Genomic DNA, 15240 nt, shown 5'->3' with positions numbered 1-15240 from the left:
CGACACGGTTACTACACGGGTCAGGTAAATCCTTTTCCCTGGTCAAGCATGCCACTAAGCTGCATTGCGCAAATCGGCTTCCCCAAAAGTGTGCTGAGAAAATGGAGTCTGTCTTTGTTTGCAGGGATGAAAAACAGCATCGCCCTTCCTCCTACTTTCCTTCTTCATCCTCTTTAATTTTTAACCTCCCACCTCTAGCTCCACCCACCCCACCCCCCTCCTCCTCGCCATGTTTTTCTTAGCTGGACCTTCCTCCAGCCGCCCCACAACTCAGTCACACTCGTTGCACAGCGGGTTCCAGCCTTAGCCGCCCTCGCAGTCCTCCCTTGGGGTTCCCTCTGCGCCTGCTCCGGGGACCCCCTCCCTCCTGGTCCTGAGGCCGGCCCCGCCCCCTCACGCCGATAGCCAATGGAGACAGGGCCACGCCCCTCACCCCGCCTACCGCGTCCCTCAGGGTTTGAGGGCCCGGGCAGCGGGTCTGAACCCCTGACCCTGCAGCGGGTAGTGATTGTCCACGCTCCGGGTAGTCGGCGGCCATGGACTCCCATGGGCTGAAGGTGAGCTGGGGCGCGGGGTGTGGGCAGGGCGAGCGGACACTGAGTGGTGCTGGTACCCGGGCAGGATGGCATGTGCAGCGGCCACTGATGGTGAGGGCCTGCGGCCTTGGCCAGGATGCCGCGCCCCCCGTGGAGGATCCCGAGGCCAGAGCGCAGCCCCTGCCTTGCCGTTAACGGCCAGTCCCCAGCCTGTTGCTTGTAATGGCTTTGGACTTCTGGGGAAGCCTGCTTGGTCTCCAGGTGTGATTTTTTTTTAGGGACTTGACAGCCATCCTAATGTCTGACCCTGCGTTCTCCTGTAAAGGAGCGGGACAAGATAATGCAAGTAGATAACGACAGGCTTAAAAAAAGAGAGAGAGAGGATATTTAGTTTACGAAAATGGTTTCTGATTGACCCATTCAGCCAATATCTCAGAAATGGATAAACAAGGACGAGGCTTGGACATGCAAGAACTTTCCTTTTCAGATGATGGATTTTGTTTGTTTTTGTTTTTTTTCTCTCTGTTCACTCTGGGACTTGTTCGGTATTTTTGGAACACTTCTTCCTGGATGACTCCTGGAAGTTGGAGCTAACAGAACAAACTCTTGGAAACAAGATTCATCCATATGCAATCTAATGCTGGAAAAATCTCTAGTGCATTTAGCAGGCATTGGTTGACCGCCTTCTGGGTGGCTTGCACTGTTGTCTAAGTACTTAAGATGTTGCAGTAAAACGTGCCTGATCTTGCAGCTTACACTTGATTTATGAGGGCTGAACACACAAGCTGCTAAATGCATGCATGCCACGTGAACTACCAATAATAGACGAGAAAAAAATAGGGTGTGAAGGTTAGGGAAGACTGAAATGTTTGGCTTTTTTTTTTTTTTTAATAAATTTCCACATTACCTTTCAAGTTTTTCCTCCAACTCTTTTACATTTTTCATCCCTTCAGAATTATTCTTCAGGTTGCCCGGTTGAGTTCTGCAATAAAACCGCTTTACGGACAAAACCACTCTTCCATTTCTCATCACTTACCAGAAGAGTAAGCCGTGTCTTTAAAATGGAAATGTTGACCCTGCCTTCCCTTTCCAGCTTCCCTTTCCAGTCCGATCTTTATCGAGAACAGGATTCTTGAATGAGGGGTGGCAAGATGGTACCTATCTTAGGATCTCTGTCCATCAACAGTGTAGTTGGGAATCAGCTGTGGATGTACTTAAATGGACAAAAACCTTCATGAGCTGTAAAATTCGTCCGTGAAATGTTTGTCCTGGCCCTTCTTCCCTAACCATATATTTTTTAAAGCTCACTAGCCATACAAAACCAAGTTGGACCACTTGGTTTCCCACCGTGTTGTAGAATAAGGACTGGCTTTTAGCTCCGCCCATCACCATACCCATCCCAGGTACCACTCACCCTCATCTCCACGTGCCTGTTTCTTTGCTTTATATATACCTGGGCCTTTCTCAAGAATCATCAGAGCGAAATGTAGTGGTAGATGTGGGAGAAGAAGGAGTGATGGACTTACTAATTGAAGAATCAGCTCTAAGACCCTCTGCAGGAGTGGGTTCTCTGGTCACCCGCCGTTATCAAGCTGCGTGCAGTACTCTGTATTCCTACATGCAATGTACTGGCCTCTTCCCTACATGAATTACAACATTGTGTCTCTGCTGGTATTCAGATTACAATTTCACCAGGGCAGTGACCACTATTACTAACATTTCTTGGTCTCTTATTTATAGTTACTCTCTTCTCCGTATCTCAACCAGTACCTAGTACTAGAAAGTAGACAGTCGGCAAATGTTTGCTTGACTGCTGAGCATGGGGGTACATGACTAGTCTTGGCATTCTGGAAACAGTGGCAGGAAGAGAGCAACTTTGAGCCAGCCCAGGCTACCTAGTGAGATCCTATCTCAGAAATCCAAGTTTGTTGGACTAAATGCTATAACTGGAACCACAAGAGTAACAATAGGTGTGGAGAGTAATAGGAAAGCCAGAGAAATGGGTGCATTTAACGACTGCTTTGATTAACAGGGCTGAGTAAATGAGAAGGGAGGATCATGGGTGATTTGATAGTTTAGGCGGCAGGTTATAAAATATCAGCGTGGCGCAGAGGAGAGAGATACTGACTGGACAGCAGTATTTGGCAGAACTTACTCCTATTTTGTCAGACTGTGACTTTGACAAAAGTGCCAAGTAGGCCTCACAACCACCTCTATGTTTGCTTTAATAGCTGTAACTTACATATGAGAAAAAGTGTAACATAGACTAGACTTGAGGCCGTGTCTCCATACCTTTACACCCATGTCCTCTGTGACGCCACACTACTGTAGTTAGTGAATGATTTACAATGCAGCATAGACATCAAGTAGGATCATGTTGTTACCAAAAACGTCCATTTGTGACCCTGGGATCTGAGGAACTTGGAGAAAACAAACTGAACTTTGCTGAGGTGTGTTGTGGATGTCTACGATATGGAATATGGGTCACTCTCTCCAGAAGTGAGGTGGAGAAGGAGCATGGAACAGTAGCCACAGGAGAGGAGCAGAACAGAAGTTCTAGAGAACATTGCATGAATGTGATCTAAAAAAGGCAAAGTGTAGCCAGAACCCACACTGAAAGAGCTGTCTGCACACACATAGGTGCTTCCTGTTTTGTTTTTTGTTTTTTTTTTTTACTGGTGTGGACTTGATGCAGTCAGACAGTGGCACAGAATTCCTCACTTTCTTTATGAAATAAGGGAGTCTGGTGAGACTATGGCTTCTCGCTTTGAGTAGGTCAGCAGCTAAACCTAAGATACGTTTCCAAGAAAAGTAGACCCAACTAGTCACAGCTTGTGTCCTGTCTATGAAGATTTGACACACCTGGGATCACCTGTGAATAGGAGCATCAGTTGAGAAAACGTCTCATTAGATTGCCTGTAGTCAAGTCTCCAAGGATTTTCTTGATACATGATTGTTGTAGAAGGGCCCTTCTCCCTGTGGGCGTGCCCTCCTGGGCTGGTGCTTCTCTGTGACCTAAGAAAGCAGGTTGAGAGAGCCAGTAAGCTACACTCCTTCATGGCCTGCACTACAAGCTGTAAGATGAAATAAACCCTACCCTCCCTAAGTTCTTTTGGTCATTGTGTGCTATCAGTGTAGAAACTTGAGAAAACATTCTGGACATAGGAACTGAAGCAGACACCTTGGTTATCTGAGTAAATTTTCTATTGCTGTGAAGAGACACCATGACTAAGGCAACTTTTATAGAAGTGTTTACTGGAGGCTTGCTTATACGTTGAGAGGGCTAGAGCCCAAGACCATCATGGCCAGGAACAGGACAGTAGCTGAGAGTTTGCATCCTGATCAGGATGTAAGGATGAGAGCAGGTAGAGAGACAGGGTGGGTGGGAAGCAGAAACAGAGCCAAAGACAGGCAAAACCTGCCATGGACTTTTGAAACCCAGAAGCCTCCAGAGAGACACCTCCTCCCCCAAGGCCAAACCTAATCTTTCCCAAACAGTTTCACTGACTAGGGAGCAAGAATTCAAATATGTGAGGTTATGGGGGCCATCTAATTTATCCTACCACAGTAGAGGAATACTGCTTCCTGGTTTGCTTTTCATTGCACACACACACACACACACACACATATATATATATATACATATATATATATATATATAAATCCATGACTACCTGCCCAGGGTTGGCACTATCCAGAGTGGGCTGGACCCGCACTCATTAATCATTTAGTCAGGGAAATGCCCCACAGACTTGCCTATAGGCCGATATGATGTAAGGATTTTGTCAACTGAGGGTCCCCCTTCCCAATGACCCTAGTTTGTGTCAAGTTGACAAATCCAAACCAAAAATAGCAAAACACTAAGCAACTAACCAGCCACAGACTCTTCATTTTCTTGGACCACATTTTTTTCTGTTTTTCTTTTTTTAAATCTTTAAGAAAATGTAGCCAAAGGCAGAAAAACATAAAACTAAATTGATGCCAATATTGTTTTAGAAAAAAGTAAATTACATTGAAAAAAAACCACTGAGTTTTCAGTAATTCCATGATCGTTCTGTTTCATTCTTACTAGTGAGTGTCACTTTCAAATGGTTTTTTATCTATCGAGTAAATAGAAAATTATTAAGTTCTAGGTTATCCAAGATTTTAGATTGATGTCTGCTTCTGAATATTTTTCAGAATAAAAGACTGTTAACCATTATTTCCTTTTAGACACTGATTAATTACTATTGTCAAGAGAGATATTATCACCATGTACTCCTCGTTGCCAGTGAAGGAATGAAGAAGTATGGCAGTGACCCCGTCTTCCGGTTTTACCATGCCTATGGCACACTGATGGAAGGTATGTGCTAATCATCCAACATCTTCCTTGTTCTCTGAAGCCTGGATTTGAATTAAGAACATATTTTTTTTCACGCCTTAATTTTGATTTCCAGGTAAAGCTCAAGAAGCCCTTCGGGAATTTGAGGCCATTAAAAACAAACAAGATGTGTCACTGTGTTCTCTGATTGCACTGATGTACGTCCATAAAATGAGCCCCAATCCAGGTATATAGTGTTTAAGTTAAACGCAGAGTTGAGATAGATTTTCTGTATCCGGCTCATTTTGACTTAATGATTTTTAGTTTTCTGTCCACGGTGCTGCTTATATACTGTTTTCTCTTCCTGACCAGAGTATAAATTCATGTCTCGTGTCGCTTTCTTATGTCCTGTGGCAGATGTTTCAATGGTGCTTAACAATGATGTGAGTTAACAAAGGGCTCAGACAGTTGCACTTCTGTGACTCTGCCACTTCCGAGCACAGGCTCAGCCCAGCTTCCCCTGCTGCTCTTCCTGGTTGTCATCTCATGGCCCTGTTATCTCCAAAATGCTGTGGCCTTCACTACACCTAAGCTGCATCTTCACCAATAGGCTTTCCCAGGCTCACTTCAGGGACTCTGACCTTCCCACATGGTGGCAAGCCTCAGCTTCTCTCCATGGCCCTTTCATGCCTTCAAAACCATTGCCACCTGGGAGACTTGCAGAGTACCAAGTTCATCTGCCAGCACAGGTAAAACTGCAGCCTCCCTGGACCACAGTTTTCTGTGTGCTGACTCTGAGGAAACTTGTCCCAGGAGGTCTCGCCGCAGTGATGCTGGGCTCTTCTTACTTAATCATCACAGATTTCCATGGTCCAGCCAACCAGCAGCTACTGTCGCAGTCAAACTAACACTTAAGTTGACTGGTGCTCAGCTACTGTCAATCATGTGTGATTTATTTCAGCCCCAGCTGACCAGAACCACAGATTCTTAGTTTAAAATATCAAGCTGTCATGATGGAGTCTTTGAGGGACTCTCTAACTTCCCTCTGAAATTTCGCAAATGAGGCCTCCGTCGTCTGCACTGCTCTCGGCATCATCTTTAAGTTCCCATAGAACAGCTCACTGAGCTCTGAGTGCTGAGCACTCAGTGGCTTTTCCAGCCCAAAGTTCCAAAGGCCTTGTCTAATCGTCCTGTAAACACCGTGGTCTGGTCTCTTATAGCAATCCTTCATGGTCTGTTCTGTCATACTTCAGTTTCTATTCCAGCGAGGGTTTTCATTGCTATGACAAAACACCATTCCCCAAAGCAGCTTTGGGAGAAAAGGGTTTGTTACATCTTACATTTTGTAGTCCATCATCCGAGGGAATCGGGGCAGAAACCTGGAGGCAGGAACAAATACAGAGGCCATGTCCGGGGAGCAGGGAGTGAGGAGAGGGTGCTGCTTACCAGCTTGCTCCTCATGGCTTGCTCAGCCTGATCAGAGCATATGGAACCACCAGTCCAGGCCTAGCCCTAGACATAGGACATGGCCCTCCCATCAATAATTAATCCAGAAAATGGCCCGTAGGCTAATCTTGTAGGGACATTTCTGTCAATTGAGGTCCCCAAAGACTCTACTTTGTCACATTGGTCTTCAACAAAGCAGCCCCGTCTGTCCCCCATCTCACTTCACTGAGTACACGCACGCCACCACAGCTAGCCTTTGACGTGGGTTTGTGGGACAAACCTGTGATAGCAGGCTTATGCTGAAAACTCTTTTACACACTGAGCCAGCTGAACCAGCCCAAATGTTAGTTTTCTTTTTAAATTTTAATCTAACACATGATCCAGTTAGAGACAAATTATATATGGAACAGGTTGAGTGTACTTAGCTGCTTTTCAGTTATGTTTGATGACATGTGCGCATTTTTTTTCTCAGCATTATAAGTTCATTTCAAAGATTTAGTTTAAAAAACCAGCAAACTCATTACGTATATCCACTTTACATTTCTGATGCTATCAGTATTTAGATAGCATGTATGGCATGTGTTTTGTTTCTAATTGTGCTGCCCTGGAGAGAAAAAGTAAATTCCATACCCAGTTAGTCATCTCAACTATCATAAGCACTTGATCTAGAACTTAAGTTTAACATCATTTCCCTTTCTCAGATAGAGAAGCGATCCTGGAATTAGATACCAAAATGAAGGAGCAACGGAAGGAAGCGGGACGCAAAGCCTTGTACCACGCAGGCCTGTTTCTATGGCACATTGGCCGCCATGATAAGGCGAGAGAATATATTGACAGGATGTCAAAAATGCCACATGATAGCAATGAGGTGATTACTTTCCTTATTTTATTTTACCTTTACCTGCACTTATTTTATACTGAATTTATTCCTGTGCCATCAGTTTTTGTTTCTTCAGTTTCTCCTGGGATAAGTTTCTTTTGTGCAGCCTCTTCTGGCTTTTGAACAATGTGTTACTTTTCAGTGAGGATCATCTCAATGAGGCAGGGAGAGCTCCTGTATGGGTTAATCTGGCCATGAGCTCTTTAAGTTCGACAGTGCTGCCTCGTTGGATGCCTAAACCCTTAAGTTCAGCATTTCTCTCTGCATTTTTAAGCATGTGCAGCAAAAATTCAGGACTCTTTTTTTTTTTTTTTCCCACCTACCCTAAGTCCAGCCCCACTGTTTGGCCTGTGCGCACCTCCCGACTCCACCGGAATGGCACACACTGCTTCTTTAAAGTGACATCTTTCAGATACTTGGTGGCTTTTCAGATATGCATACCCTTGGTGCACTGGGCAGTTTCCCGGATGTTCTTAAAGTGAACACGAAGACTTGAACCTCTTGATTTGCATGTTTTTCTAGGGTTTTTGGGTCAAGAAAGTAGCGAACCATCTCAACGGGTCACCTCTGGCCATTTTGAGGAAGAGGGATTTTTCTTAATTTAAAACAGTGATATTAAAGGAAGGGAGCTTGTGTTATTATGTAGTACTATCCTTTGTTTAACCGACAAATTACACTATCTGAAATATTCATAAATAGCATGGTTGGACCAAGGATTCTTGTATCTGTACTGTAAAGAGAGTGCAGGCTTTGTTCTCTTGGTGAATCAGCATGGAGCACATGCCTAACTTACCTTCTGAGAAGAATCTGAAGGAGCATGAAGAGATATGATTGAAGCACACAGGGAGATAAGGGTAGCATTTACTGCTTGTCTGTTGTGTATTAGCCATTCCTTTCATAAAGGCTTCAGATGTAAGGGCAGGTGATTGAGGGGAAATAGTTAAAAAGGAAATAGCATGTCAGCTAAAACCACCAAAACAAATCCTCAAATCTGCCCCCGGTGCAACCAATTTCTCCAGTAAACCAGGAAATGGGGTGTAGTTACCCCCACGTTGGAAATAATAAGTAGAGATGAAGATAACGAGGTTTCTGCTTACCTTGAGAACCGTAAATTTGATGGGACAGGACTAAGTGAAAGTAAAGTATAAGTGAATGTGATAAAACCATGGTGCAATAGCAGGATCATGCTTGCTAGGTATGAGCAGCTATTGATAATTTGATAGACATTAAGAATCTTTGTGGACCTATCTGCATTGCCCACGAGGCACGCTGGGGTTGGCTACCCAGAGGCTATTTTAAGCTGTGGGCTGGCTTTCCCCAGGGTCAGAAGATTGTTCAAGGTTCCTGAATAAACTGCATTGAGAAGAACAAAAAAAAAAAAAAAAAAAAAAGATCAGAAAGAAGGAAAGGAGGACCTCCCCTATCAGTGGACTTGGGGAGAGGCATGCATGCAGAAAGGGGAGGAGGGTAGGGACCGGGAGGGGAGGAGAGAGGGGCTTATGGGGGGATACAAAAGGAATAAAGTGTAATTAATAAAAGTTAAATAAAAAATTTAAATAAAAAAAAGAATCCTTAAGTCATGGAAGTTACCTTATTACAGTGCAGATCAAGAAGACTGTTTTAATAGTTTCTGGAATGAACAGATTCAGACAGAAACTTAAATTTGGAGAAAGGACTATATTCTGGCAGAAGGTTTTGAGAGACGAGAGTACAAATAAGAAATATTAAAGACCAACCAGGATTTGTCCGCTGATACACAAAATGAGAGAAAGATAAGGAGGCATGAGCTCAAGGGGTATGTCAGTGTCCCCGCATCTAGTGATACCTGGTTTACATGAAAAAGTGTTGAGCAAAGACACTGACCATAGATGGAGATGACCTGTTGTCTTTACACGTGCTGAGGTTCAAGGCCTGGCAAAACAGAAAAGCAGATGAGCTTTGGAAAAAGGAATTTCAGATGCTAAGGTTTAGAAGGTTTAGGTCCAGAACTGTAGATTACCAATTACTCCACAGAAGTAGCCTTTGAACACCATTCAGATGGTAAAGTGGCTCCTTAGTTGAAAGAGTTACTGGTTGAGTGTCTCAGCCATATTTTCAGGTGAATATGCAGAGAGGCAAGAATAACCTTTATTAAATGCCTATATGTTAATCTAAAAAAAAACATTACTAGAATATATCCACTTTTATTTATTTTTCTCTCATACTGTATCCCATTTCTTATTTGACATTAAAAAGAAAGCATCTGCCTTGCAATCCTACAGACATTCCAATCCATTGGAAACATCCATGATTTCAGTTTTTCATTTCCCAAGACTTTCTCTGCTTCACTAGACTATTACAGAGCTTGTGATGGCAGCTGTGTATTTGTCTTGGTCTTTATCCTGTAGGAAGTAAGGTTCATCTCTGTTCCTAACCCTAGATCTCTGGGACTGTATTCAAAGAGAAGCAACACATTCTCACAGAGTGAGCTATTATGACAAGGTAGCTATTACAATGATGGTGACAATTTCTTAACAAGGGCTCAGGGAAGGACAGCAGTAATATACCTGCTGACAAACTTCTTGCTCTTCATAATAACCCCAGCAGGAACTTTCTTTTCCAGGGGCCAATTTTGAAAGCATGGCTTGATATTACAAGAGGGAAGGAACCTTATGCCAAAAAAGCCCTAAGGTATTTTGAAGAGGGATTACAAGATGGAAATGATATTTTTGCTCTGCTGGGTAAGGTGAGTGGCAATCAAAGTGAAGAAATCATGTTTTAAAACTTAAAAAACCTTTACTCTAATAAAAGTAAGTCAATCACAGAAGGTGATATGGTGATCCTGTTGTCAGCTGTTGGAGGGACTTGCATCTGTGTAGGACACAAAGAAATTACTTTTCTACCAAAGGGGCTTGATTTCTGGATTAGTGTCATGTCTGTCGTTGTTGGTTCTTGAATTGGTTGCTGCACAATGTTTCCCTTACATCTGTTCTGTGTGAGGCACCACTGGGGTAGAAACATGGCAAGGATAAGGCAGATGTCATGTTGTGGAGCTTCTCTTCTAGTAGAGAGATGAACAGTGAGTACAATGGTAAGTTAATTGCCTAGTGTATAACTAGATGGTAGGCGATGACTCCAACAAAAAATAAAGCCGGGATGGGAGCCGGCAGCCGAGGCTTGGATTTGCTTAGAGGGTAAAGGGACTTGCTGTAAAGCCCCAAAACCTGAGTTTGATATCCACAATCTACATGGTGGGAAGGGAGAACCCTGCAAACCCCTCAAAGCTGTCCTCTGACCTAGATTGGTATGCCCTTGTACTCACCTGCAGGCACACACATGCATAATAGACAGACAGACAGACAGACAGATTAGATTGGATTAGATAGATAGATAGATAGATAGATAGATAGATAGATAGATAGATAGATAAAATAAAAATTATTGAGACTGGTGAGATGGAAGAATGGGTAAAAATGCTTTCCATGCAAGCATAATAACTTGAAGTTTATCCCATAAAGTCACACAAAAAAAAATTACATACAATGACCGAGACCCATAATCCCAGCACTCTCTGGTAAAATTTGGAGAGATGACAGGGGAGTCATGAAGAAGCCCCATGCCAGGAAACCCACAGCTTCCTGGGACTTCAACTCCGACAACACTGCTCATGTGTACATACTTCGACAAAGACATACACACATACACAGTTAAAAATAAATCTTAAAACAACAGCAGTTTTGGTTTGTTTGTTTGTTTTAACAGTGCTTTGAGCCTCAAACAAACCCAGGGCTCTACAACTGAGCTATATGCCCAGCAGTTTCTTTCTTTCCTTCCTTCCTTTCTTCCTTTATTTCTTTTTTTTCTTCTTCCTTCTTTTTATTGGCGAGCATGCATGGTGGCAGACTCTTGTAATCTGAGCAACTGGAAGGCAGAGATGAGAGGTCAAGGCTAGCATAGGCTAGTGAGATTGTCTAAATAGTGTCTATTTGAAAGGCTTTATTATTTATGAGAAAGAAGAAAAAGAGGCAAGGGCTACTGTTTGTTTCTTGTTAGTACCCCCATGTGTCTCCTGGCCGGTTTTGAAAGATGATGTGTCTGTTCAAATTTTAATCAACCTGTAAACTAGTATTCAAGATGAATGGGTTTGGGTGGTCTTCCTCTGTGTGCTGTTATAGGAGATGGGCATTGTTGAGTTTTTAAAATTTTTCTTGATTGTTTTTCTTTGCTCTAGTCTTTAAAGGAACCTGAGTTTGTACTCTTCCAAGGTTAGACCATTATAGGTGATAATATGAAGGACTTTAGACTTTTACTGTGATGCTTGTGATTGGATTAAATTATTTCTGTAAGTTATCATGGTGTATCTGTTTTGTGTTGTTATGACAAAGACCCCCAAGACATTACAGGCATGATAATTCCAGTACTTGGGAGGTCAGAAGACTTGTGAGTTCAAGGTCAGTCTAGGTCACACAGAAAGCTCTTTTAGAACATCACCCCCATGAAAGGAAACTAACAAATTAAGTCTGAGGTTAAGTACTTTATATGGAACAGATATTTATTTCTCATAGTTCTGATGAAAGTTGAGGCTCCAGCAAGTGTGACATCTGGTAAGGGAGCTGTCTCTGCCAAGATGGCCCCTTCAACAGTCTTTCCTAATGGAGACGTTCTGTGCCCACATGGCAGAAGAGCAGAATAGTGGGCACCATCACTCTAAGTGGGCCCTCTTAGAGTGGCATTGTGTTTTCCTGATGGGACTGCCTCCAGTCAGACCACCCCTCCCAGCACTGTTAGTGTGGGAATTTAGTTTCAGTGTCAATTTTCAAAGTCAGAAAATTGAAGCTCTGGCAGATCCACTGTTAGTATGTACTTACTTTTCTGTTAATTCAGTAGAAGGGCCACATTGACATTTCAACTGGGAGTATATACAGGCCTGTTTAATGTGGCTGACGATTCTGCTTTGTGCTCCTCTGGGAGGGGCAAAGGAGCAGAACACAGATGTTGACACATCAGCTCTTTGTGGAGGGCTTCCTTACTTTCAGTACTAGCTATGTAGGTAGATTCAAGAGAAAATGTGTATACTGAAATTTATCCTAATCTTTCTTTTATTGTCAATTATATGAAACTTTAAATATTTTATTTGGGCATAATGGATTTCTGGGTGACTATACTTTCCTATAACTATATGAAAATATGTGTACATAACCTATATATTGCACTTTTATATTAAATGTTGAGACAAAAATGTTAGTTTTTCATTGAGACAGACTGAGGCAAAAAAAAGATAATCTAGAAGGAAAACTTAAGATTTGTGAATGTGCATTACTTTAGTGTCTGTGTGTGTTTGTGTACACACATGCATATGGAGGTCAGAGGACCGTGTACAGGAGTCAGTCCTCTCCTTCTACCTGTGGGTCCTGGACACTGAACTCAGGTCATCAGGCATGCTGGCCTATGCCTCACTATGTGGAGTCATCTTTCAGGTGCCATTGTGTATTTTCATTACATTCATTACACTTACAGCTTATTTTCCCCTGGCAGAAACAGTACATACAATACACAGACATTTTAAAACTATTTCCAGAAAGAAAAATAGTAACATTTGAATAAGAAAATAACTGTCTCTGCCTCACTAAGCCAACTGTCCTATACAAAGTGTATTTTTGTCTCTGAGTAGAAGTTGCACCTTTCTGTGGTCCTTCTAAAGAGCACCTGAATGTCTCTTAAATAAGTGTGCTCTTAGTTAATGGCTCATTGGTGCACATTGTGGGCTAATTTTTATTTTATCTCCCACACACCCGCAGTTGGGCAATGACCATCATCGGTGTGCCTCTCTGTGGTGTCTTTCTTTCAGTTACTTCCTTTCAGATAATTCCTAGAACTGACGTGGGCTCGTGACAGTTGGTGGAACTTCATTTTGCGTATTATTAACCTAAAGTAGCATTTGCAAATATTGTGCAAAATACGTAAAATCTCTTTCGTTTTATATGCTATTTGACAATCTCCCGGGGATACTTGAGTCTGTAAAGATAATTTTCGAATTCTAAGTAGTAATATTCTTTGTATTTAAAAAAAAAAAAAAAAACAACTTTTCTTTTCCTTGCTTGAATTAAGACCTTACCCTGCACACTATCTAGCCAGTCTTCACCATGTAAATTCAGACTGACTTTACGTGTTGGCCATCTTCCGATCTCAGCTTCCTAAGTACTGTGTGTATTTATTATTATTTATTATCTTATCCTGCTATCAGGTTGAGCAGTGCACTGGGTCTATTTTAGAGCAAAATTGCTGGTGTAATGTGTTAATTTTTCTGTAGCATTTTAAGATGTTTTGATAAAAACTTTATTTTATCTACAATAAAAGTTATATGCTCCCTGTTGAAAACAATGTCAGAAAATGTTAGGCGCCACAGCCTGCGCTGCTCTGGACCTTACTCTGTAGCCCAGGCTAGCCTTGAGGGCGTGATGTACAAGGCCATAGTTTTGATGTCACTTTCTCCTCCTATTAGGTACTGTGCCTTGAGATGCGCCAGAATTACTCTGGAGCCCTGGAGACCGTGAGCCAGATAATTGTAAACTTCCCAAACTTCCTTCCTGCTTTTGAGAAGAAAATGAAATTACAGCTGGCCTTGCAGGATTGGGATCAGACAGTGGAGACAGCACAAAGGTCACTGGAAAATGATACCACAGCCTCTTTGGATCTGGTTATCCATGAGAGAAAAAAGAAAATCTGGTTTTGTTCTGTCTGTTACAAGATTTTCATGATCAGCTTAAAATTTAATTTTAAATTAATTAAATTTAATATAGAGTGATTTGTATTCCAAACAGCATAGAATTCAAAGCACTTTAAGTTGTATAGCTTTTTAAAACAAACGTAGGGCTGGAGAGATGGCTCAGTGCCTAAAGAGCTACCTGTTGAGCCTGGTGAATCCGAGCTCCTTGTTAAAGCTGGGTAGGTGCTTTGCCCCAGTTATAATCTTCATGTGTGGGAGCACAGACAGGGAGTCCCCAGAGCAAAAGACACTTTCTCAGCAGATAGGTGAAGAGAGATTGGGGAAGACCCAGGATGTCAACTTGGGCTTCCACATGCCTAAGCACATATACATGGCCATACATGTGCTAACACACATAGCATGCAACAGACACCTACGTAAAACATCCTGAGTTTGTTGATTTATGTCAATGTCTGAGCATTTAAGGTAGATTCCTATAGTCAACAAGTCTGTCTACAGTTGGGACACTAATGTTAAAGTGAGAGGAACCGTATGCTCAGCAGCACAGTCACGCTATGCAGCATATGAAACAAGTGCTAAGAAGGAAAAAAAAGTAAAGTTTGGTGTTCGGGAGGTGGGAAGTTAGGAGGTGGCCTGGAAGGCTTCGTGGAGGAAAGGTGTTTGAGCAGAAACCCAGAGAAGGTAGTAGAAGCAAGCCACACAGATATTCAAGAGCAGGTCTTGCACAAGGAGGAGCCTGAGGCCATAGCACCGTTCATCTGTGAGGAACAGAAAGGGGTTAAGAGAAGGAGGGACCCTGTGAGAAGGTAATGGGGAAGGAGTGGGTGCCGAGCCATGAAGGAGCTTGTGGACCAGTGGAAGGCTTCAACATTTTTTTTTCTGACATGCAAAGGTCATGAGCATTTTTAATAAAGGAGTATTATGGTCTGAATTACATTTAATAGAATCCTTGCTATTTTGAGAAGTGTATGTGAGGAAGGGAGCAAGGGCAAAAGCAGAGAGACCATTTTCCTGCCACTGTCATAATCTGAAAGAGAAGTGCTGGTGAGGGAACCAGGACAGTTACTCTTAAGGATGTTTTGGGAAGTGACTGGAATTTGGATATGTTTTAGCTAGTAAGGCAAGAGTCTGCAGGTAGATGACCCCAGACTGTTTGGTCTGAACATCATGAGTGAAAATAAGTTATAGGTGGCCTGTTATAAACTGCTCAGAGCAGCTGGCCAATGGAAAGGTAGCTTATACCCATGTTGTAGTCAAATTTAAAAAATGGCTGTTGGGCTATATAATGTTTATTATTAGCCCTATGATTTGTCACAGCAGTATTATCTAACCTGCTATCACAAATAATAAGACACAGACACCTGTTCGATTT

The 15240-nt window shown here is 42.5% G+C and overlaps 1 protein-coding gene across 3 annotated transcripts in view; it reads left to right on the top strand.

The window, feature by feature from the left end:
* Positions 1-423: 423 nt before the first annotated feature.
* The window catches only part of Ttc21b (tetratricopeptide repeat domain 21B), a 73084-nt gene continuing 58267 nt past the window's right edge, over positions 424-15240 (top strand). For 2 of the 3 annotated variants that reach the window (XM_060390317.1, XM_060390316.1), the window contains exons 1-6: positions 424-557; positions 4749-4878; positions 4973-5083; positions 6984-7150; positions 9765-9887; positions 13644-13801. In XM_060390317.1, the coding sequence (XP_060246300.1) occupies positions 537-557; positions 4749-4878; positions 4973-5083; positions 6984-7150; positions 9765-9887; positions 13644-13801 (710 nt within the window). In that variant the 5' untranslated portion in view covers positions 424-536. Of the gene's footprint in view, positions 558-4748; positions 4879-4972; positions 5084-6983; positions 7151-9764; positions 9888-13643; positions 13802-15240 lie in introns of those variants that run through there. The other variant, XM_060390318.1, reaches the window with a different exon arrangement.

Source organism: Meriones unguiculatus, chromosome 8 (assembly GCF_030254825.1).
Source record: "Meriones unguiculatus strain TT.TT164.6M chromosome 8, Bangor_MerUng_6.1, whole genome shotgun sequence".
Lineage (NCBI taxonomy): Eukaryota > Metazoa > Chordata > Mammalia > Rodentia > Muridae > Meriones > Meriones unguiculatus.
The sequence above is the reverse complement of the archived record's forward strand: the minus strand, read 5'-3'. Positions and strand labels throughout refer to the sequence as shown.